Source organism: Diadema antillarum, unplaced genomic scaffold (assembly GCF_040938485.1).
Source record: "Diadema antillarum isolate AM-2024a unplaced genomic scaffold, OU_Dant_1.0 seq00000523_RagTag, whole genome shotgun sequence".
NCBI lineage: Eukaryota > Metazoa > Echinodermata > Echinoidea > Diadematoida > Diadematidae > Diadema > Diadema antillarum.
The window spans coordinates 200,001-224,958 of record NW_027271475.1 but is presented as its reverse complement, the minus strand read 5'-3'; the positions used below and the strand labels follow the sequence as shown (position 1 = coordinate 224,958).

Sequence of the window (24,958 nt, the reverse complement as noted above, 5' to 3'; positions counted from 1 at the left end):
TTCATGGGCTAAAAAGAAAAAAAAATCTAACCAAAAAAAAAAAGGCCTTAGTGCAGCTTCTGGTGCCACTTCCAGGTTTCTCAGTTGAATAGCAAAAAAGCAAAAACAAAAACAAAAACAAAAAACCGGGTTTCTTCAGCTGACAAGCGTAAATCAAAAACAAAAGCAAAACAAAAAACATCATTTTCTTTCTAGTTTGTGAAAAAACAGCGAGAAGTGACAAAGATGTAGATTGATATACCTATCGTTTAATGGTCATCAAAATTACACTAATTCAAAATGCAAAATTTGTCACAACTGCGTTATTTTCGGGAGGTGCCTAACCGGTTTTTATCATCAATAGTACTGTAGCCAAAATGATGATCTTTAATTGCAAACATGCATTAAATTGTTATTCCCATACCCTGGTACTCAATTTCCACAGTGCAGCTAACATTATCTCATGCATATAAACTCTCAGAATATTAAGGGATTTACAAAACTTTATGAAGGGTATAATAATTATGTAAAGTGTAAATTGCATGGCATGGCATGGGGCCTACACATTTTTTTTTTTTTTTTTTTTGCACCATGAACTGGTAGATCCTGATACTTAAAGCCACCGTACTGACCTGGATGTGCAAAAGTACGTGCCTCTCTCACAGCAACAGTTCTATGGCCTCTCTCGCTGGTATCGCTTCGCGCATGGGTCGATCACCCACGTGCCGCTGTAGCTGTACGATGCTCTACAAAACTCATCATGCACACACATCTTTATGGGAACTGCACATACGGATATACGGCCTGCATGCTGGGCCTGATGGATACTGCGCTCTCTCTACCACACCACACACTCTCTTCCGTCGTCTGACGACGCCCGAGAATCTGTGCGGCTGAGGAATCGGAAAGGGAAACTTTTCCTGTTTGGTACATCTTCCATACTGCTCACCGTAAACCAAATCGGACCAGGGAGGTGATTAGCAACTCGTGAATGAATGCGCTAAGCAGCTGGAATAGGACGACTCTGTTCAAACTCTGCTCAAGGGCACGGGCGTGGACGTTTACCAACTCGACTCGTGTGTTTTACTCCACCCATACAATTATGGATGTCCGGACAGTGCTTCTCGATTTTAGGGTCAGCGAAGATACACTGAGAGCTCTTGGTAGGTTTGCTTGATCAAATTACTAATTAATAGTACAGTAGGCTGTTGATTTGCTTGAGTAGATAAATCGGTGGGCGCAATCAGTGATGGGTCAAATTCTCAACTTAACTAACGTTAGGCCTACTTATTTAATTAATTTATGTCTACGTCTACGATGAGACTCGGTTACACTTCCTCCTGTAAATTTACCCATGGCATGGGTCCTATCCTATGTGTATTCCTAGCTCAGTCCGGGAAACCCGCTCATGAGGACTGCTCCCGCGTACGAGGACTGCCCCGCCTCATGAGGACCGCCCCCACGCCTCATGAGGCCCGGGGGGGGGGGGGGGGGGGGGGGGGGGGGTGGGTGGGGGACGCCTCTTGAAGCCCCCTATTCACTTCTTATTCATCTCACATCTGACGTATAAATTGTCGCAACTTTGCACGGTGATTTTTTGTTAAACACACATGTCCACTATCCATGATGAAAAGAAGAAAAAATCCTGTCTGTTTTTTTTCTTTCAAAAATCAAGTTTTAATCAACCGATGCAGAGCGCCCATCAAAACCAGGGATCAGGCTGCTAGGTGCGGCAGTCTTGCATTGTGCGAACACGCTGGCGCCCGTGTTTTGATGGGCGCTCTGCATCGGTTGATTAAAACTCGATTTTTGAAAAAAAAAACCAGACAGGATTTTTTCTTCTTTTCATCATGGATAGTGGACATGTGTGTGTAACAAAAAATCACCGTTCAAAGTTGCGACAATTTATACGTCAGATGTGAGATGAATAAGAAGTGAATAGGTGGCCTCATGAGGCGTGGGGGCGGTCCTCATGAGGCGGGGCAGTCCTCGTACGCGGGAGCGGTCCTCATGAGCGGGTTTCCCGGACTGAGCTAGGTACATGTAGGAATAGGATTGCAATCGAGTGAGGACTTGTTCTGTTGCTGTTGTCTTTGGAGTGTTTACATTGTCATTGTATGTTGTGGCTATAGTATACTGGTCGAGTGCATAAAAGTAAAGATTGAGAATTGTACAAAACTCATCATCAGTGCTCACATGCTGTGGTGCCCAGCCATGCAACAGGTGAAGATACAGTACCACCACTGCCAGTGGCAGTGCAGCAGTGGGGGATTCGCAGAGGAACGCACATCCTATTCCCAAATTTCATGTACGTGCGTTGTTGATGTTTTGAGTGTACCTTGACCTGTGTACATTGTAGTCTAGATTTTACATGTACACTGTACTTTGAATGGGTTTTTTTGGCTCAATCATTCAGAATGAATGCGGTATGAATTCTCTGCAGAGCCTAGGTCTGGTTATGTGCTGTAAAATGTTCTTTGATTGGTTTGCAGCAGTTTTCATAATTTACTACAGTGTAAATAGGCCCAAAATTTATAGATTGAAACAACAATTGATGAACAATGTAATGAAAACATTAAAATAGTGATAGCTTGGTCCAGGTTATAACCAGGCTTTCTTCACTTCTTTTTGAGTTCTAAGACTTTTCCAGTGATTTTATTGTTACCCTGTAATTTAATGCAAAACTATTAAACAAAGAGTTGCCACAGACACAGACTTTTAGTTAAGGACATATTCTAAAAGAGCAGACTCTGAGCTTTAAAATGATGTATCGAGGACCCTAACTCAATTCAAGTGGATTCTCCTAACCTATCTAGATATTGCATTATTGGAAAGAAATCGCACATTGTTGAAAAGAGGCTCTGAAGTACAGGGTCTAGTCATGCTCTTTATTTGCCCCCCCCCCCAAAAAAAAAAAAAAAAAAAAAGAGGGGGGGGGGGAATCTAAGCCTCAGGAACAGCAACAATGAAGGGATTATCAGATTAAGGTGAAATTGAGCCTGCTCTAATACAATGATGTAACACATTCTAGCATGTATTTACAGGATTTTCAAGAAATGATAAAGGGCTTCTAACACATACCTGATCTCTCTACTTTACTGAAAAGGGTTGTAGAAAAACTGCTAAAAACACACTTTCCCATTTACTGTATGATCCGAAACTTACAAATAGTGTAGGTGAAGAGAAGCTCTACAGAAAATATGAAAAAAACTATTGATTGACTTGGTTGACCTGTTTCACCCCTTTTGAGTCCTAATGTAAAATTAATACATTAGGATGGTTTGATTTTGCCACAACATGCATTGTGCAATGGTTAATGAGACTGATTTTTTGTTGTTCTATTCATTGTTACACTGTGTTTGTGTTTATTTTTGATGTATTCATGGTCCTCTATGTTTGTCTGTAAGTCAGCCTCTGGGCTGCAATGGATATTAATGAATAAAACACCTTATCCTTTTCCTTTTCATTTCCCATTGACACCTGCCAAGTATACTGGGGGCTCATCCTCAACAGGTTAAGGGGCACGACTTTTTGTTGGTTTTGTGATGCATGGTCACATAATCTGATCGATGTACAATGTGTACCTCTGCAGTGCTCTTGTTTTGATACCGGTACTATTAAGTGTATCATCATCCTGTATATTCTTGACTGTGCACAACAGTGTACAAAACAAATATTTCATACTCTTGATATTTCATCATTTACATTGTAGTTTCCATAGTGAATACATAGTCATGCTTATTTATATGCCATACAGCCAAACCTGCCTTAGTTGGCCACCTGTCTATAGTGGCCACCTGCTGTTGATGGTTGCCACTATTTTTGCCTCCCTTGGATGACCTTCAATAACTTTACAGGCTTGACTCCTTTGATCCCCCAATTGTATAAATGTAGTGAGATGTATAAGTGTTTTCCTTTTCAAGAGAAAATCCCATGATGTACTAATTTGGATCACTATGGGACTACACATTGCAGTTTTTTGTAGTAAAGTTTTCACTTGCTGATTTTTCAAATGTGAATCGTAATATTGTCATTGCAAAATCTGATTCATGACAATAAAAACACAGGGAGCTACTACATGCATAGCTTCTGGAGCACATCATACACAATATTGCAGCAGTATTTTCAGAAGTAACAAAGTAGAAATTTAAGTGCTTCAAAACAAAATATCAACTACAAATGCAGTTGGAAATCCTAATTTTGTTGTTTATTTAGTTGTGTTTTGCTTTTAAATTCTTTTCACTTTATTGCAGGTTGTCAAGACAGCACTGTACGGACACAATTGGGGGAGGTACTTTCTTCAATTGGCGTTTCTGGGAATGGGCAATATTTCAGCAGCAGCAAAGGAACCTTCACTCTCTGCTATGTTGGAAGTGAAAGAGCAAGGTAAGTATTAAGGTCCTGTTTGGGAGCAGTGATTTAAAAAATGTTCAAGATATCACTCTCATGCATATTATATGTGTAGGTCAGTTGTATCACAAAACATCCTACCATATAAAAGTTTTGCAATAGAGCCTATAACGTAAAGAAATATCACAATTTTTCTCATTAAACCATAACTGTAGACGGTTTAAATAGTCTGGAAACATTTCTATTGTATCTATTGTTCAAATCTTAAACATTTAACAATGCTTGACATTGATTATGAAAAATACTTATGTGTACAAATTTTTGCATTGGTTGTTTCTTTGCCTAGCTCACATTTTAGAACTATGTTGACACACTAATGCTGGGTTTTTGTTTCATTTGCAAATGGTAAATTATGTATTTAAGTGTATGATCTGCATGGACATTCTGCTGTCGCACTGTAGCCTAGCTTTATAGTTGAGTTGTAATTCACATTACCTTCAGTTATTGTGTACAGTTTGTATGCCTCTAGGCTCTATACTGTGACCCTGAAAATAGATTCCTTTTGTAAGCTGGTATATTGTAGAGGAAGGTATATGTAAGTAAGTCAGACATTTCCGGCGACAACGGTTTCAGGCAAAAGTCGGGAATTTTGAAAATTCATTTTTTCACGGAATCTCATTGCCCATTTCCTAAGCTTTGCATAGATATAAAACACTTGTATTCTTCGGCACCATAAGTGGGCATAGAAAGAGAAATAAAATGCACTTTTTAAGTTGTTAGCCTGACAAAATTGCGAGAAAACAGGCTTTGAAGATTCACCTCTTTCTCAAAGACAATATCCGAGCGGCGATGCGAGGGGAGAATTACCCATCCGTACGATGGTGCAAATCGATGTTAAGCTCCGCCTCTAGCAACCACATCGCCTTTTGATTGGCTCACTGAGAGAGTCAAATTTCCCGGGCACCTTCCTCGGAGCTCAGCGTATGGAGCCGAAAAACAATGCATTTCGCTCGGGTTTGTTTACCAGTACGTCTTTCAAGATGGCGAATACGATAATTGCACGTATGGTGTACATGTACAATGTTCATGTCTATGGTGCACGCATTACGCAATGGCATCCACATGCCATGGCCGTGTGCATGTAACAGGAGCGGTGGCGAATCCACACATTTACAAATCGCGTTTTCATTGTGGTGCCTTTTGAAGGCAGAAAATTGCTAGTGCTGGCAAGGGTCACGCTTCCTGATTGTTTTGCTTTTACAAGACATGCATATCTTGCTTTGCTCGGTGGTGCTATTTAAATTAAAACAAACAAACAAACAAACAAACAAACAAACACGACTCGTTAGTTTGGTGCGATCTTGACGTGTAGTATTTGAATATAATTGGTTACATGTGACCGCTCCTTTCCTCTCATCTACCTTCCATTGAGTCAGTCTGCTGTCATATTTTTTACTACATGTACAAGACGCGTAGAGCACGCACTACAGAGCGAGCGTATATAAACCACTATAGCAAGAACAATGGAGCATGTAATCGTGCACGCGTGGACAAAGCATTCCCCAAACGCTGCAACTGGTGTCTCCGAAAGCCGAATTATGTAAATGTATGCGACGCACCAGCCAATCGCATGCGAGACCCTGCGCCGTAGCAACGCTGAGGATATTGGCGCGGCGTTCGAAAGAAGCTCGAAACTGACGAGTGCGATCCAACATAGGGTGCTTAAAATTCCATTTTCGATAGGAAAAACTTAGTCTTATGCTATGAAATTTAGTGTAGATGTAGAAAACATATCAAAGATTTGATTTCTGCAAAAAACCTAAATCGACAAAAATAATGGTCAAAATCTTTGTACCCGCCTCGGAGGGAATTTGCTCTTGCGACTTTTGCCTGAAACCGTTGTCGCGGGTCACATTTAGTTTGTAAAATGAAGTGAAAAATTGTAGTTTGAACAAATCACATGCTTCAAAAACTTGAAATTTTATGACTTCCTGTACTCAAGTTTTCCTTTTGACATTAAATGTTTGAACATAGATACCATTTCAGAATTTTCTTGCACGATGGGTGATATTTATTGGGAGATCAGATCTAATACTGACCCAACTTGATCACAGTACTTCCACTATTTGATCCACTTTGCTAATATTGAAAACTTGCCAAATATTGTAGTTCAGCCTTTGACTTATTGAGAGAAAAATTGAGCCAGATTCAATTCATGTAGCACAATTTGTAGTCCAGCCATGTCTCATGTCCTGTTTTAGGAGTGCAGTCTTCAGTGGATACAGCCCAGACCTGCTCACTCTCTGCCTCCAGTACCAGCGAGAGACCACAACGGAGAAGACGCCCTCTATTGTTGGCCCAATCCTCGACAATGAGGACATGCAGACATTCAAGGAAGAGGTTGAGAAGGTGCTACATCCCACGCAGTGCAAACTGTAAGGAGCTACTCCGTTCATTCATTATTATGACTCTCTTTATGTTCCATGTTCCACACCTGATACAGTCGCTGGCATACCGGGGCCCCTTTTCATAAAACTTGTCATCAGTAACAACTGCCACATTTCTGTGACAAATTTGCTCTCAGCCAATCAGATGCATGGATTTCAATAGCTTATAACAACTATCACAACTTGTCACTGATAACAACTTTTATCAAACGGGGCCCAGGTTTACATGTTTTGCTCAAACGCACAAACCCTCCTGAACCGATCTATCGAATCACCAAAAAATGCCACAATGCAATTAAAGCTTTGCTTTGCGAGGATATTCCTCACACATGTACATGTAGCTTGTGTTGCGTTGTGATTGAATAGGTGTGGTGTGTTCCATAGGTTTTTTTTTTTTTTTTTTTTTTTTTTGAGTAAATTATAATTTTCTGTTGGTGTTGTGTCTGCCAAAGTCATGCCTCCCAACCCTGGACAATAAGTACACACTGACCATGTAAGCAAAATAATTGTAGCTTTCCCATTCAAAGGAAACCCAAACATAAAGGAGAAGTGTGGATTGAGTGAATTCAAAGAAGGAACATTAGTAGAACACATCAGTGAAAGTTTGAGGAAAAGCGGACAATCGATGCAAACGTCACGAATTTCAAAAGTTTTGGTGTTGGAACCACTGGATAAGGAGACTACTTGAGTTTATGACATCATGTGTGGTCAACAATATTAAGAAAATACAAAGAAAATTCAACATGCTTTCACTTTCCCAGCGTAATTAAAAAGCACTTGACTAGCACCTTTCAGAAAGCAGGGGGAATGATTACTACCCTTAACATAATGTCAGTATCAAGTAGATGGAATGTTTAATTTTCATGAAAAATGAATTGTTGTGGAATTCTCTTAATATTTTCTTTATATTATTGTCCACAAATGACATCATGAACTCTAGTAGTCTCCTTATCCAGTCAAAATGTGGAAGAGACGGGTGATGGAAGAGCCCGGGAGGGTTGGCTCAAGAAAGGAGGATGCCCCATATCGGGAGAGATGGTGAGAATGTGTGAGAGCTGTGATGTAATTCTCATCCCCCTATTAAGGCCCTGTCACACCTTTCCAGGGCTTGTTACGTGTAGGGATTTTTCAGCACTCAGGATAATTTTCTGCGGGCAGACAAGCGTTTAGGCTAATTTCGTGTGCTTCTTTAATACCTGCTGAATGCGTGCTACTTTGTACGTTCTCGTTACTGATGACATACGGGCACTGTGAAGTACCTACGTTACAACTGCGTGTTGCCTGCAAGGGAATTACCTGCGAGGTGCGGCCGATACGAGTCCCGTACTGGTGTTCTGCGTGGACCTCTGCGGGCATCCCTGCGATTCACCCGGAACAGGTTTTGATCATGCTCACACCTTCCCTGGCAAGCCTTGCTTGTGACTTGCGGGGGACTTGCTACCGGGAGGTCCCCGCAGATGACACACAGTCGACAGTACCTAGCACATTTCTCACCCGTAGTTACCTTTTTAAGGTGCGCACGCAAGTCAGACTTACCTGCAGCAAAGTTTTATTTGGGCATGCTCAGAACTTGTTCCGGGTGAGTTGCGGGGATTGCCAGCAGAGGTCTATGCAGAACACCAGTACGGAGGCTCATAGCTGCCACAAGTCAAAGGCAGTCATATGGTCAAATTTGGTATACTATGTATGAAGATCTAAATGTATTTGTGCAAAACGCCCTTTGTGTTTGTACTGACAAACCCTGGTTCAATTCTTTTTCATGGGAGTCTGAGCTGCTGGAGCTGCTTCAGTGATAGTTCTAGCTTTGTTGGAAGGCAATGCTATAGTTTGAAAGATCATATGTAAATCAATTATTGTGTGGAGAGAACATTTTGCCAGTGTGGTACATAGTAGTGCTCTTAAACATTTATTTCTTACCATAAGTTTGTGCCCGCACACAGCTGCTGCACTGATGATTGGTTACCTTCAACCACCACTTGTGCCTTTCCATGCTGCCCATATCTGTGCATGTATTTTATGTGAATGAAGAGCTGCCAACTAGAATATTTTTTTAAGTGGATGCATTACTTCATTATTTAAAGTGATATGGGCCATATGGTTTTAAAATGGTGTTAAAATTCTACTGCCTGGTCAGTGTCTTTAGTGCCTATATGGGGGAAATGGAAAACTTCACTTACAATCCCTAATAAAATTTGCCTTGGCTATTTTTTCCGATATTCCCTCAGATTTCCTGAAATTCAGAGGGGCGCGAAGATCGACTGCTACATCCCCACGGCAGACAGGAGGCTTGTGCAGTACGACTTTGACAGAACAACGTTCGAGGCTGACTCGGAGTACCAGAATGTGAAAATCATGCACTCCCCTCAGTATGGCAACATGCTAATCTTGGATGGAGATCCGAGTAAGTTCCCCCTAAAAAATTGACTGAATTAGATTTTGAGAGCTCATACCGGTACAATCTGTAGCATACAGTGTACACGTCATCAAAAAATTTCACAGACAGTGCTTTTTTCCTGAATAGAAGATATTCTCTTTCTTTTTTGTATTTAGAAGTAGGTTTACACTGGGATAGACAAAACATACATGCACCAGTAGTCATCGTGCCCCTGTCCTTTTGTTATTCAAAGTGCATGGTGCATGGTTCAGACATTGTGTTGTAAACTTGCCACGAAGCAGTATTGTTTCTATATTGCTTATATTCTGTTTCGAAGCAAAATGATATTGAGAGTAGTAAGTACAATAATTCAAATAATGCAAATACTGCTGATTATTGATAATTATGATAGTGGTAGTAATGATAGTGATGATAGAACAAAAATGAAAATAAATTGTAACACTACTTTACCACTAATAATGATGACTGATCTACTCAACTTTAATCTACTTTAACGATAATAAGATAATTAGGACATATACACCAAGGCTGTGGGTAAATGAGTACTGGTACACATGGCACAAATAAGTATATAAAGATATTTTAGTCATTCTACACAGAAGTGACATCCTTTGCTTTAATAGAAAATCACAGATTTTTGCATACTGTGGTAAATTCCTGTTGATGAAATGAAGAACAAATGCTGTATATGATGCCAAATATTTCTCAAGGTTTTTATTTTTGCAAATTTTGCGAGTCAGGTGCTATTCGGGAAATGAAAGACACACAAAAATAATGACGCTGATCCCGATATGAAAGTGACGTACACATACATTTCTCTGTTCAGGACAGTATACAAATGACGCACAGGTCTGAGTGCGTCAGTCGGAATTGTGTGTATAAGGTTACTATGGAATGCTTAACCCACGAGGTGAAGCCGAGTGGGTTTAGGCTAAATTCCATAGTTACTACATGGACACTATATTCCGACTGACGCACGAAAAGACATGTGCATCATCTGTTTTATAGAATGGGTAATTTTCTTGCCCAAAACCCATTTTTCTGTCATGTTACCAGATGACAAATTTACCGGATGCATTTCCTTTTGGCTTGTCATTGATGAGAGCCCGAAAACCATGCATCAGTTTTTACTGGACGCATGGTTTTTCTTCAGAACCATGCATCAGTAAAAACTGATGCATGGTTGTTATAGCCAATAGGCATCTCGTACTGAGTGCGTGAACGCTTGCTTAATGCGCGAACCTTTGTTACAAGTGCGCGTACTCTTGCTACAAGTGCGCGATAACATGTTCACCACTGTGACTCGGCGTGCAGCCAGTATAAATAAACACAGCTCTCGACCAATGAGATTGCAGGATTCTCGCTACCCATTCTATGATACTCCACGATTGTGAAAATTTAGACTCGCTAAATATATGGCGTATACAGTATTAAGAAATGATAATAATGTAATAATAATGTTAATACTGATTCGTATCAATCATAATGTTGTCAATCATAATTTTCTAGCGCATTGGCCATTGATAGAGGATTCGCATAGACTGGTGCATGACAGATAGAGTTAGGTCCTTGTCAGAGCTGTTGGAAACCAAGGCTTAAGTTCTTACTGCATACGCCATATATTTGGCGAGTCTAAATTTTCGCGAATCGGGAATTCCCGACAATTTTGCGAGTGGTTAAATTCGCGACCGTGGAGTCCTGTACTGAGCAGAGAAATGTACACGCGTACATCACATTCACATCGGGATCAGAGTCAATATTTTCGTGTGTGTTTGATTACGCGAATAGCGCCCAACTCGCGAAATTCGTGAAAATAAAAAATATTCGGCTTATACATTATTTGTTATTTGTCCGAGCTTTCTTTGTCCTTTTTTCCCCATAAAATGCAGACTTAGCTGAAAGTGATATTGCTTACACACGAGCCATCACTGGAAATGGACGAGAAAACTATGCAGGAAAGGACGTCCTTATTTTAGGAGGTGGTGACGGTGGAATTCTACATGAGTTGCGCAAAGAGAACCCAAAATTCATCATTATGGTTGAAATATCCTTTTTGCTGTAATCACATTTATATTCAACTCTTGGAGTAAGCTCTCAAATATTTAAAGTCTTATCATTTTTACAAAGATTCTCACCAAGTATCATTTTTCCTTTTGTCTTTTTTAAAGGGTAGGGTAGAGTCTAGCAAAACAATGATAGGTGTTCTTCCAATTTTTTTTTTTTTTTTTTTTGCCATAGCACTTGATGGGGAATATTAATAATGCCTAATGGTAAATGATATAAAAATTACATTTTGTGGAATTCTCAGTATATTTTCTTTATATTGCTGTCCAAAATGACATCATGAACAGTAGTAGCTGGTCTTCTTACCAGTGATGATGGCACCGAGACTTTTAAAATTCATTAATTATGAATCCATAGTCAAATTTTCCTATTAAACTTTCCCTGATGCCTTCTACTAATATTGCTGCTTTCGCTCTGTTCATATTCATATACGTAACATAGGCTTTGCTTTTCATTAACCCGTTGAGGACGAGTCCCGAGTATACTCGGGCAGGTGTCTATGGGAATTGCGTGTTGTAGCAAAATCAAACCGTCCTCAACGGGTTAAGCATTGCTAACACAACCTCTTACGAAAATGTTGAACACAGCTGGTATGAAGAAAAATGTCCATGAGAACTACGTACAAATGTATGTATAGATTGTGAATGACCCCTTGAACATTACAAAAAAGGGTCCCGGAAGCAGTGATGACTTGAGTATGATATGTTGTTCCCGACACATGCAGTATGCAACTATACGATGGGCTTTGAGTGCAGTACGCCAGTTTGCATTGTGCACACTTCAAAATGTTTTGCTAGTAGCGTCTACAGAGCAGCTTGCACACATCAATTACGAAGCAGCGCTAAATACTGATTAGTGATAAGGTTAGATTAAAGATTAAGGTTAGGATTAGGTTCAGGATTATGATGAGGGTGAGGTTTAAGGGAAGGGTCTGGGGTAATTGCCCAGGGGGTAATTGCCCTTTACCCCATAAGCAGAGCTGCCATTTAGTATAATATTCACTATCCAAAATGAGACAGAGTACATGTAAATGAAATTTGATTTAGCATGCTTGTTTCATGTGATTTTCCTATTATTAAACTACATCTGACTTTTTGCCTTCCAAACAGTTATTTTTACTGTGCATCAGATTGTGACCAACCTTTATAGATCCATCATTTGGATGCCATACAATCAGTAAACACAGGCATACATATGGTACATATGTGCACAATTTTATGTGCATACAAATATGCATACACATGCACACTATACAATGTATCTGTGCAGAGCTTAAGATTGGATTTAAAGTAGATTTGTTTTGAGAGCTCTTTTGAAGTGAGTTTGTGGGTACAGACTGCCTGATAAACATGGGGAGAGTATTCCCACAGCTTTGATGCAGATTGATTGTGATATGATTTTGTAATCCATTGTGAAAGTTCCTAGAGGGAATAATAACTGCAAAGCCAATCAATATATCAATTTGTCAATCAATTAGTTTATCACTCAATCAATCAAGCAATGAAGGCATTATTAATTCATAGATCTATTACTGTGCAATTGGTGGAAAGTTGCAGACTAATTTGGTGGAAACTTTTGATACATGAGGTCTAGCTACATGTACCACTGCTTTCTCCAGAATTGGTAATCTTAACTTCTTGCATACTAGCACTGGGTTTGTGAGCTAAAAAACCCCTCCATGGCAGTTGCCATATCTCAGAGGCAGTTGCTGAAGTCATTCTTCATGTGGATGCATATTTTGTCCTTGACCTTTGACCTCACATCGACCAGGTAGTCATTGATGCGGCCGTGAAGCACCTCCGAGGAATCTGCCACGACTCCATGGATCAGCTGAAAGGAGAGAATTACGAGGTTATTTTTTTTCGATCCTTACCATTGACTTTGTATGGACTTCTTTGGGTGAAATGAGCAATGAAGAGACTTGAATCCATGTTGACATGAAAGGGGCATTCCAGACGATTTTCATAATTTCACATCATGGAGTACATGAATCGACAGCTCCATATATAGATTTGTGGAATTTCTTGTGGTCCTTGAGCAAAGAAACCAATACTCTGAAAAATCTTAAGCAAATTACACTGTGAACAGTGTTGATAACATAGGAGTCTCGCATATTGCAGAAATGCAGCAGTGTAATTCCATCACAATACCGCTTGCTTAACCAGTTCACCTGTGTAGAATATATGCAAGCCTTCTTTTGTTCTGCTTCCTTGAGCTTTTGAGGCTGCCATGTCGTCGTCCTTGTTCATTGTGATTTGTCATAAATTTTGAAAACATTCTTATTCCTCACCCCAATCACTATAGATTCTGAAACTCTGTACTCAGTTTAATATATTTATAGTTGTTCAAATGTAAAAGCCTGAAAGTCATCCAGAGGTCTCCTTTAAGTGTTGTTCATAAGCCAGTGATGATAAGAAACTGAAGCAAACGTGAAGTGGGTAGCTTGTGAAATCCCAGCTAAATATACAAGTGTACTAGTAGGTGTTACAAAAATATTTCCCACTTTTGATCCTTAATAGTTCAAAAACTATTTATCAGATTATAATGCCATTGATATGAGTAATAGCTGGATGATGAATAGTATACAGTTTAGTTGGAGGTGGTTTAAATATGAAAGCATGGATAAGTTTCATTAAATCCATGATTGATTTTAAAGTTAAGTTCCAGATTTTGGGCAAGTTTGAACCTTCTGTACAAAATTGAACTTAACACAGGTACCAATGATGTGTATGTGAGTGTGTGCTACAATGACCATGAACAATGGACATGAATACCACGAATACCACCTTTTCAGAGCTCTGCTGACTAGGCTTCTGGTCTCTTGCTCCAAGGCACATGAATGCTTTATCAATAATAAATGATGAATTGCCCTGGGCACTGCTAGTCTGACTTCATGGTGAAGGGTAAAATGCATGCACATGAAAAAAAGTAAGTACATGTTTTCATGTGCTTGCATACACTACATTTCAGGATGAATAAAGACTATTCAACTGTGATAGTGGAGTTTCTCATGAAGATGTGCTCATTTATAGAGCATTCAAACCCTGGCCATTGTTTAGGACCATTGTCTGGGTGTTAATCACGCATTCCCATATACAACAATTGACCTCTGTGCAAAGTTTAAGTTCTGTACAGAAGGTTGTAAATAGAGCAAAATCTGAACCCTAACTTAAAAATATAAATCTTGAATTTAATGAAACTGATTAATGCTTTCATTTCTAAATTTACCTGTAACAAAATTGTACACTATTCAGCTAATGCCCATATCAATGTCAGTGTTATCTAGTGTATAGTTTTTGAACCATTAAGGATCAAAAGTGGGAAATATTTTTTGTAACACAGGTCTAGTACTATAATGTAATGACCTTTGCTTTAGATTATGTGATGTTTTGTCCATTTTTTCTTGTCCAGTTGACATTATCCCATTCCAGACTCGTGTATCAGTGCAACAGGGATTGATCCTTCCAGTCATGTGATTCTGTGAGCCTGTGTTGTAACAAATCGCAGTTGACTGTGAAAATTGTTTGTACATTTTGGTCCATTGCAGTGTATCATCTATTTGTAATGAATTTTTGCTCAAGTGAAGTTGCCAGGGGGGCTTTTATGACTGACAAAATGCTTATAGTGTTGAACTTTGATAGTGATTTATACTTTCAGTCAGATGAGTGTGCACAGAAAGTTCATGCGGTGATTTCATATGAAAAAAAAAGAAGAAGATAAGGTGGAAATAACTTTCATTCAATGTTGTACTAATCTAATGTTGGTGTCTTGTCATCATCACATACATGTATGTCATTATTTAAAGGAGACCTCCAGATGATTTTCAGACTTTTACATTTGAACAACTATAAATTAGTCATACTGAGTACAGAGTTTCAGAATTTACTGTATACGCCATATATTTCGCGAGTCTAAATTTTCGCGAATCGGGAATTCATGACGATTTCGCGAGTGGTTAAATTCGCGATCATGGAGTCCTGTATTGAACGGAGAAATGTACATGCGTACGTCACATTCACTTCAGGATCAGAGTCAATATTATTGCGTGTCTTTAATTTCGCGAGTAGCACCCAATTCGCGAAATTTGCGAAAATAAAAATCTCACGAAATCTTCGACGTATACAGTATAGTGATTGAGTTGAGGAATAAGAATGTTTTCAAAATTTACAACAAATTGCAATGAACAAGGATGATGACATGGCAGCCTCATCATAAGAATGCATGAGTTGGGGCTCAAGGAAGCAGAACAAAAGAAGAAGGCATGCATACATTCTACACAGGTGAACTTGTTAAGCAAGTGGTATTTTAATGGAATTACACTGCTACATTTCTGAAATATGTGAGGCTCCTATGTCATCAACACTGTTCAGTGTAATTTGCTTAAGATTTTTCCGAGTATCGTTTTTCTGCTCAAGGACCACAATAGAGTCCACAAATCTATACATGGAGCTGTCACTTTATGTACCACATGATGTAAAATTGTGAAAATCGTGTGGAATACCCCTTTAACATTGCCATTTTATGCCTTGAGTAGAGGTGAGGTGTGTGAGTTGCTGCTTGCAGGAGTAGAGATTAAAGGTGCAGGATGTTACCAACTACAGTTTAGAGTCTGTACAAATCTGAATGTGCCACCTTTGATATCTTTGATGTTCATTCTTGTTGATTGTGATATGTGATATTTATCCCATGCAGGTGATAGTGGCCGACTGTATTCCCATCATGCAACAGTACATCGCAGAGGGGAAGACGTTCGATTTCATCATCAATGACCTCACGGCGATCCCAGTCACCACTGAGCCAAGAGGTATAGATGTGACTTGACACCTCTGCTTGAAGCATCTCTCTCCATTTTGATTGGAATGAATGAAGCATAAGAGTTTGAGCCACAGAAAAGAAACAATATCCCCCAAAGTGGTCACAGTTTCAATTATATTTATCCCATTCTTGCCATATACATATACTGTATACGCCATATAATAGCAAGTCTGATTTTTCATGAATCTGGACTTCCTGACGATTTTGCAAGTGGTTAATTTTGCAAATGCAGAGTACAGCACTAAATGAAGAAATGTATGCATGCACGTCATATTCATATCGGGATCAGAATCAATATTTTCGCGTGTCTTGAAATTTGCGAATAGCACCAGACTCACGAAATTTGCAAAAATAAAAACCTCGTGAAATATTCGGCGTATCCAGTATTTGAACAATTTGATATAGTGAGCAATTTTCCACCTGCTTTTTGTTTAAATTTCTTTTTTGTTTTTGCTTGGCAGTTTTGTGTTTTTGCTTTTTTTGTTTTTTTGCTTTTTTTTTCTGCTTTTCCTCAGAACTGTAGTTAAACAGAATACATTGCACTGTTTTTTTACTGCAGGATCACAGTGGGAATTCCTTCACCTCATCCTGGATCTTTCAATGCAACTTCTGAAATCAACTGGCAAATATTACACTCAGGTACAGTAGGCCCTTAAGTTTCATCCTTGTTATGCTCTGCCCCCTTTCTTTTCCCACTCTCCCTTCTGTTGTGCTCCCTATTCCTCATCTGTTTTGTCTTAACCCATTGAGGACGGGCTAATTTTGCTACAACACGCATATCCCGTAGACTCTTGCCGGAGTATACTCGGGACTCGTCCTCAAGGGGTTAATAATGTGTGCCTTTGTATCAAACACTGCCATTTACCAGCATTGATAGATGGACTGACAGCAGCTGCAACATGGTAATATTATGGTACATAATTTGTCAGGTGAGAATGAGAAGGGCATTAAGGTAACTCAAACACTATGGCTTTAGTAGCATCTTAACGCCATTATCATTCTCAACGGACAAATTATAATGATGATGATGAGGACGACAACGATGATGATGGTGATGAAGATGATGATGATGATGACAATGATGGAGACGACGACGACGATGACGACGACAATGATGAAGATGATGATGACGACGACAGTGACAACGACGACGATGATGATCACGACGATGATGATGATGTATGGTCTTTTTCGTTCAGGGTAGCCTCTTCAGTGTTGACACTGTTCTACTGGAGGGCCCTGCCATTATTATTATCCTCGCATTTTCAGGTGCCCATTTATACACATGGGCCAAGAGGAACCTGCTGGGTAAAAACATCTTATGCAATGACGTGAGCACTGAACTAGATTTGAACTCGGTTCCTCCGATTGAAAGTAAGGAGTCTTATTCACAACGTCACAGTGCCCCATGCAGATGATAATGTGATAGAATGTACACCGTGGTACAGGTCTAGGGCAATTACCCCCTGGGCAAATACCCCAGACCCTTCCCCTGACTCTAACCCTAAGCACCTAAACCTAACCCCAAACCAACTCTAACTCTAAACTTAACCCTATACCTAATCTTTACTCTAACTTTATCACTAACCAGTGAGGAGCGGGGGAATTGCCCTGATAATGATTCAACTCTCTTTAGTTGCCCAGTGGAATGCTGACTGCCATCATGTATAAGTGGTTACCTTCAAACCTTTTGCACAGTGAGCAGTCAGTGAAAACAATGTCTTATATTCAACTCAATGATTTTAATTCCTGGTTTCTGTACCATCGCCATCCAGCAAAATAATGTGATTTCTTGATTGTGATGGCAGTGTTGATGATGCTTTATTTTTTGTGTTATGGCCTGTCCATATAAATACAGTGGAAACTCGATATAACGAGATTGTCGGGACCGAGTCGTTTTCCTCGTTATAGCCGATATCTCGTTATATCAGTAGCATAAAAGAAAGCACAACATAAAGACATTAATTTGCACATGTGGGACTACCCATCATCTTTCAATCAATACTAATAACTTGGTAATGTGTGTGAGGTAATTACTCACCTTTATGGTTAAGAAGATGTTTTTTGGCCAATGAAATCCGATATCAAGATTGTTTTTCTTATTAATTGTAGATGTTTGAAATTCGTAAATCTATATAGCTTGCGATTGTGTGAAGATCCGTCTGTGGATTGGTATGTTGTTATGGTATGGGTGTGTGTTGTGAGTGGAAAGCTTGAACATGGTCTGCACAATGCTGTGTGTGTGTGTGTGACACATTCTGTATGTACATTATGACTGCGTGTGTGTGAAGATGGGGAATTCCCTTTGTAGAAAGCCAATCACCGCATCAGATTGTCTCACACTTGCTAAACGTCATGATGATCGTATTGTATACGGCCGTCTGGCCCACCACATTTTCTGCATGTGATATCAGTGCGCGCACACACACACACATACACATACAACATGCGGTGCTAGCTAGCTGTAGAGTGAACTGCAGAAAATATGTGTGTACAAGACAGTTTTTGGCGCATCGAGCTTTACAATCTCGGCCGGAACGTGATAGCACTGGCGAAGTAAAGCTTTACCCGAAGACATTTTGCTTCACCTCGCTATAACAGGTTTGATTGGCTATGTTTTTCTTTGTTTGGAAATCACAAAATTTATCTCGTTATAGCAGTTATTTCGTTATAGCCGATCTCGCTATAAGAGTAACATTTTACATAGACTTGTGTGGAAGGAAGTTTGGGACCGGGAAAATTTCCTCGTAATAACCGATATCTCGTTATAGCAGTGTTCGTTATACCGAGTTTCCCCTGTAATTTCTCATTGTGGCACTGTGTTGCTCCTTTCCGTGTTTGATGAGCCGCTGTTTGAATTGTGTGAATTCTTGATTTTGTTATCATTGCTTCCTTAACATTACAGGCAGCTAGTGAATAGCATGATTTCTTGTTAATTTGCTGGGTTTCTTATCGCTGTTCCTGTAAAACTTAAAGGACAAGTTCACCTTCATAAACATAAGGATTGAGAGAATGTAGCAATATTAGTAGAACACATCATTGAAAGTTTGAGGAAAATCAGACAATCCGTTCAAAAGTTATGAATTTTTGAAGTTTTTGTGCAGTACCCGCTGGATGAGAAGACTACTGCAGTGTATGAATAACTTAGATGTCACATGCGTACAACAATATAAGGAAAATATAAAGAGAATTTCACAAAATTCCATCTTTTGAAAAAAGTACACATTCCCCTGACTCGTTACCGATAAATGTTATGGGTAATATTATTCCCCCTGCCTTTAGAAAGAGGCAAGTCAATTGCTCTTTTATTATGCGAAAAAAAGTGAAAATATGTTGAATTTTCTTATATATTTTCTTTATACTGTTGTACGCATATGACTCACAAGCTGTAGTAGTCTCCTCATCCAGCGGTTCCAACACAAAAATTTAAAAAATTCATAACTTTTGCATCGATTGTCCAATTTTCCTCAAACTTTCACTGATGTGTTCTACTAATATTGTTGCATTTTCTCAATCCTTATGTTTATGAAGGTGAACTTGTCCTTTAAAGGGATAGTGCTGTATTGTGGAGATGAGAATTGCGCTTTAAAGTTTTTGCAAGATACCAAGAAAACACTTATGAAATAGTACAGAGCATAACATTTTAAGAGGAATTCAAAGTTAATTTGATGAAAATTGGGTTTAGAATGACTGAAACATTCAAAAACAAAGTAAAACAAAGTGATCGTACTAAAGTGTTGGTCCCACACTTTATTGGAATCGCTCTGTTTTGGATATCTCAGCCATTTCTAAACCAATTTTCATCAAATGTTGAATTCCTCATGGAATCACATGCTCTTTCGTATTTCATAAGAGGTTTCTCATTATCTCACCAGATAATGTCAGAAACCTGAAATTTAGGTCTCAACCAAAACTATACGATCCCTTTAAAGTGACAAGCAGCCAGTTAGATTGATCTCATGTTTTGATTCTGTCGTCGTCGTAAACTGGACGCTCCTTCCCCATCCTGTCCTCTTCCCAGGGAAATGCAGCCAACAACAAGTCAGCTCTACAGATGTACGAAGAGCAGCTACGCACACTCAAATGCCCGGTGTCTTTCAGGAAGGAAAGCATATGTGTGCCGTCCTACCTGGAGATGTATCCTTTTTAGCCGACCACTAGGGTTCGGAGTGCGTATTCTGCATTCCGTACCCCATTCACTTCACCTTGATCAGTGTTTTACATGAATTCATGCCTTTTGTTTTGGGGGCATTAAAAAAAAATAATATTGTATTTGCACACCTACAAATGGTAAGGATGCATAGTTTTGCAGAGTTTCTGTTGGATTGATTCTCAAATTTCCCAGACTGTGTAACATTATTCAGTATCACTGTCTTGTGTCCATTGATAACAGTACTGATTACTTACATACTTTTCATATGTTGTTTAATGCAATTTTATGTCATTGTCCAACTGTGACATCAAAAAATTTTAGTCTTCTTACCCTGCAACAGTGATACAAAAGCTTTGAAATTTCATAACTTTTGAACAGATTGTCCAATTTTCCCTCAAACTTCACTGATGTTTTCTATTGATACTTGTATTTCTGCAGTTGCTTTTGGAAATCCCTATTGTACTTGGGTTGCACCCTTTAATGTTGCTTAGAACTTGCACCTTTTACTTGTGATAGCAAGTTAAAAGCTTTCCTTCACTCTTACCAATGTTTTCCCCCATGGGACTACAGGTGGATATTCTATGAAGTCTGGAAGAACAATGGAAGCCCAAGTTGAGGCCAGCATTGACCTGACAAGCGCAGTCGCTTTGTATCAGAGATTGCAGGGTATGATTACCTTCATTCCAACCATACTGTTGGTTTGAGCGGGTACAGTCAAACCTGCCTTATATAGCAGCCACCTGTCTATAGTGGCCACCTGCTATTAACTGCCACTAAAAATAGCTCCCCCCCCCTTTTCAAGAGGAAAAGCCATCTTTATGACCCTGTCTGCAGCGGCCACCTGTCAATAACGGTCACTTTATTTCTTTCCCTAGGATGGCTGCTATTGACAGGTTTGACAGTATTTTACTAGATTAACCTCATTGGAATTAGTACTATGTGACCCGTTACCATCAAGTCCCAGACAGTGGAGCTGAGGAACCTGCAATGTTATACAAATATATCAGGCCTGAGAGGTTCTGGTTGAAACTATGTGCATGAGGTGACTTCAGTAGTACTTTTTCTGAGGGGCACAGCCCTTAGGAAAATAGTGCTACTGAAGTCACATGGTTGAACCAGAACCTCAAAAAATGGCCTGGTATATTTGCTTTGTATCCCTCCCAGTGAATTTTAGGAGTAACAGCAAAGTAAAGTGGGTGATTTGCTGATCTGAAGTCGTCTCTATTTTTGTTTTTCACTTACAAAATTACAATATGAAATTGTATGCATCGACTGGGCGATGCCCTTTATCTCGCGAAGCATAGATTTTGCGCGTAAGGTGGAAAACCGTACTGTTGAGTTAAATGTACCGTTTACCATTGGGTGCAGTGTCTTAAAAATGTTCAAGTTATCACATTTGATGTATACAGGTGTATGTGTAGGTCGGTTGTGCCACAAAACATCCTACCATATAAGAATTTTGCGATAAGGCCTAAAATATAAAGAGATATCACTATTTTTCTCAAGAAACTGCACCTGTTGATGGTTTATTCTAGAAACAATTTTATTAAAACTATTAGTTGACATTTTGTATATTTTAACAATACTTAACATTAATTATACTGACTAACATTTTAACAGTGGTCGTTTCCATCTGTAACTCACATTGTAGAACTATTTTGAAGCATTAAAGCTGAGTTTTTGTTTCATCTGCAAATGGTAAATAATGCCTTTAATATTGGTTTAGTAACAAGTCAACTCCAGTTGAGCTTCTGGCTGTGTGTATTTACATAGAGATGAGTGAGAAAGCTGTACACAATTCGATATGGGGATTATCAAAAAATTGAGCTGGGACAGCCTTCCCACCCGGTTACAGCTCGTTATTCCGAAGGTTCGTTATTCCGAAGGTTCTTTGGTCCAAAGGTTCTTTGGTCCGAAGGTTCGTTATTCCGAGGGTTCATTATTCCGAAGGTTCGTTATTCCACAGGTTCGTTAATCAGTAAATGTGATGAGGTTTGTTATTCCGAAGGTTCGTTATTCCACAGGTTCGTTAATCAGTAAATGTGATGAGGTTTGTTATTCCGAAGGTTCATTAATCCGAAAATGAAATGAGGTTCGTTAGTCCGAAAATGAAACTAAGCTCGTTATTCCGAAGGTTCGTTACAGACCCTATATCATTTCGGATCAACGAACCTTCGGAATAACGAACCCTATTTCGTTTTCGGATTAACGAACCTTCTGAATAACAAACCCTATTTCATTTTCGGATAAACGAGCTTTCGGAATAGCGAACCCTATTTCATTTTCGGATTAACGAACCTTCGGAATAACGAACCTTCGAAATAACGCCACAAATGTTCGGATTAACGAACCCTTTTTCATTTTTGGATTAACGAACCTCTAGGTATAGGGAATTTGTGTGTTTCGGATTAACGAACCTTCGGAATAACGAACCTTCAGAATAATGAACAGCACCCTCCCACCCCATGGTACTCCCATACTACTGGGTATTTTTTCATGAATTAGGACTTCCCAACGATTTCGTGATTAATTAAATTCGCAATCATCGAATACCGAAGGGAGAAATGTATACGTGTGCATCACATTTATAACGGGGTCGGGGTCATTATTTTGGTGCGTCTTTAATTTTGCGAATAACACCCAACTCGCAAAAATTCGCGAAGATAAAAACCTAGCGAAATATTCGGCGTATACAGTAAGTCATTGCTCTTTCATGTGCTGGAAAAAATGAAGATACAAGTACAATGCATATTGAATCCTATGTACCTGTTGTATATTTTTAACATTGTTGCTGTACTGCGATATCATAAATAGTAATATTCTTCTTTCCCAGCGATGAGGGCACATAAGTTTTACCGGAATTTCATAAATTCATAACATTTGAAGAGATAGTCTGATTTTCCTCAAACTTCTTTGATGTGTGCTGCTAGTATTTGTGCATTCACAGAAGCCACATGTACAGTTGGGCAAATTCCCCTTCAACAGGAAGGCTAGTACTCAAACTAGTGGCTCCCAAAACTGAGCTCCATGGCAACAATAATCAACAGCCAATCAAAATCAAGAATTCCATGGAAGTTACCATTGGATGGCAAAGTTACCATAATTGTAACTTTTATTATGCAACGGGCCCCTGAATTGACGAATGTTACTGTTATATATGAATTGTTTTCTTTTTTTTTAATCATTGGATATGTAGGCACTCTTTAGTCTTTAGAAAATCAAAGCACAAATTTTTCTGTGTCATTTTTTTTTTCTTATAAAGTGAGTATGAGTATTGTATTGTTAACAAATTAAATTTGTACTAAGTATACATGGTATTGTTGCTATTGGGTAGTGGTTGAAGACTTCCTGAAATTTCTTTTTATATTTTTCTATGTATGAAATGTATTACCAGGGAACTCTTTATTGAGGGAGCCTTTAATAATGACCTGGAAATTTTGTCCTTCATATCAGATATGCTGTTGTGCTAAGCAAAAACAAAGAAAGGACAGTCAATACAATAAAGCAATGTTTTTCATTATGACTGAAGAATAGCGATTGTTATTTCTAGTATTCTTTATTGTCTCAGATCTCATACTGCTGAGTTCCCACAATGGTAAATAAGGCAAGCTAAAAGCTGGAGGTTCAAATGCGATTTAATACAAGCTTCAGAGTTTTATTTTTGAACAGGACACGTACAAGTAATATTTGCTTCTGTGGTAGCATGTCGGACCATGCAGTTTAGGATTTTCAAACATGGAACCTTGTATTTGTCCCGATTGAAATGGGTGTATCAACCAAGTTGTGGAAAAGATGTGATTTCTGTGTGGAGATATAAAACAAAATCACTTAATGCATTTTTTGTTTCTTCCTTGAAACATTGAGTGCATTGTAATCATACAACAGACTATCTTTCAGCCTTCATGGAATCCATTTTTAGCTAACTGACAATGGTTATGATGCTACTTGTAATTAATTTACTCAGTTTCAGTAAACTTTGGTTGTACATCACACCTCTCTCAGTCCTAATTCAGGTATTGATGTATGAGATCAATAGTGTAGCATATGTGTGTGTGTGTGTGTGTGTGTATGTGTGTAATTGTCTCTATGGTATGGTGCAGTGGCTGAAGTCATAAATGTGAAAAAGTCAATGACATACAATACATGTAATACATATTCAACACTGCAGATCCAATTCAAAATCAAAATATTTTGTCTTGATAGCCGTTAGTACAATGGTGCACCTGAACACAAATTGGGGGATCCATTCAAACAAAGATAGCAACGTACATGAATACATGTGCATTTCCAAAATTTGCAATGCAAACATGTACTACTTCATGTAAAGGAGTCGAGCTACATGCTTGAAAAAAAAAAAGGCACTGCAAAAGGTAACATGTATGCCGGAGTCATCAAATGCATGATCAGTCTCATTATGCTGTGATAATCTCACCACACTTGGCAATAATCTTTGAGGATGCACTTTCTTCAGAATGACCTCGGCTTCTTGGAGAGTATCCCTTGTGTGCCACTGCAGCATTAGAATATGATGTACTGTATACCCACAGAAGCTAGAGTAGACAGAATGCTATAAAGATTTAGGTGTGTGTTCAAGAGCTGCTGTAGACGGAGGCCATTACCCTCATCAAGCATTTTGCTATGATGATGGTGGTCTCCTGCATTTCTGTTATATTTACAGTTGCTTAATTTATCGTCTGAACACCATGTATACGTTATTCTTAGTTTGAATAGGCATGAAATAGGACCGGCTCGTCT

At 39.0% G+C, this 24,958-nt stretch overlaps 1 protein-coding gene across 1 annotated transcript; it reads left to right on the top strand.

Annotated features, from left to right (window-relative positions):
* The first annotated feature begins 819 nt into the window (after positions 1 to 819).
* LOC139734348 (spermine synthase-like) lies at positions 820 to 20,819 on the top strand. The gene is made up of 10 exons (XM_071645140.1): positions 820 to 1,142; positions 4,233 to 4,365; positions 6,591 to 6,764; positions 9,002 to 9,177; positions 11,061 to 11,215; positions 12,997 to 13,086; positions 15,928 to 16,039; positions 16,610 to 16,689; positions 20,072 to 20,187; positions 20,774 to 20,819. Exons 1-10 carry the CDS (start codon positions 971 to 973, stop codon positions 20,817 to 20,819), a joined length of 1,254 nt encoding a protein of 417 aa, XP_071501241.1. The 5' UTR covers positions 820 to 970.
* The last annotated feature ends 4,139 nt before the right edge of the window (positions 20,820 to 24,958 follow it).

Bases quoted from the DNA above. Each gene is read 5' to 3' on its own strand.
- LOC139734348 (XM_071645140.1), top strand. From the start codon at position 971: ATGAATGCGCTAAGCAGCTGGAATAGGACGACTCTGTTCAAACTCTGC. The intron at 1,143-4,232 runs GTAGGTTTGCTT...ACTTTATTGCAG, and splicing joins AGATACACTGAGAGCTCTTG to GTTGTCAAGACAGCACTGTA. The intron at 13,087-15,927 runs GTTATTTTTTTT...TATCCCATGCAG, and splicing joins TGAAAGGAGAGAATTACGAG to GTGATAGTGGCCGACTGTAT.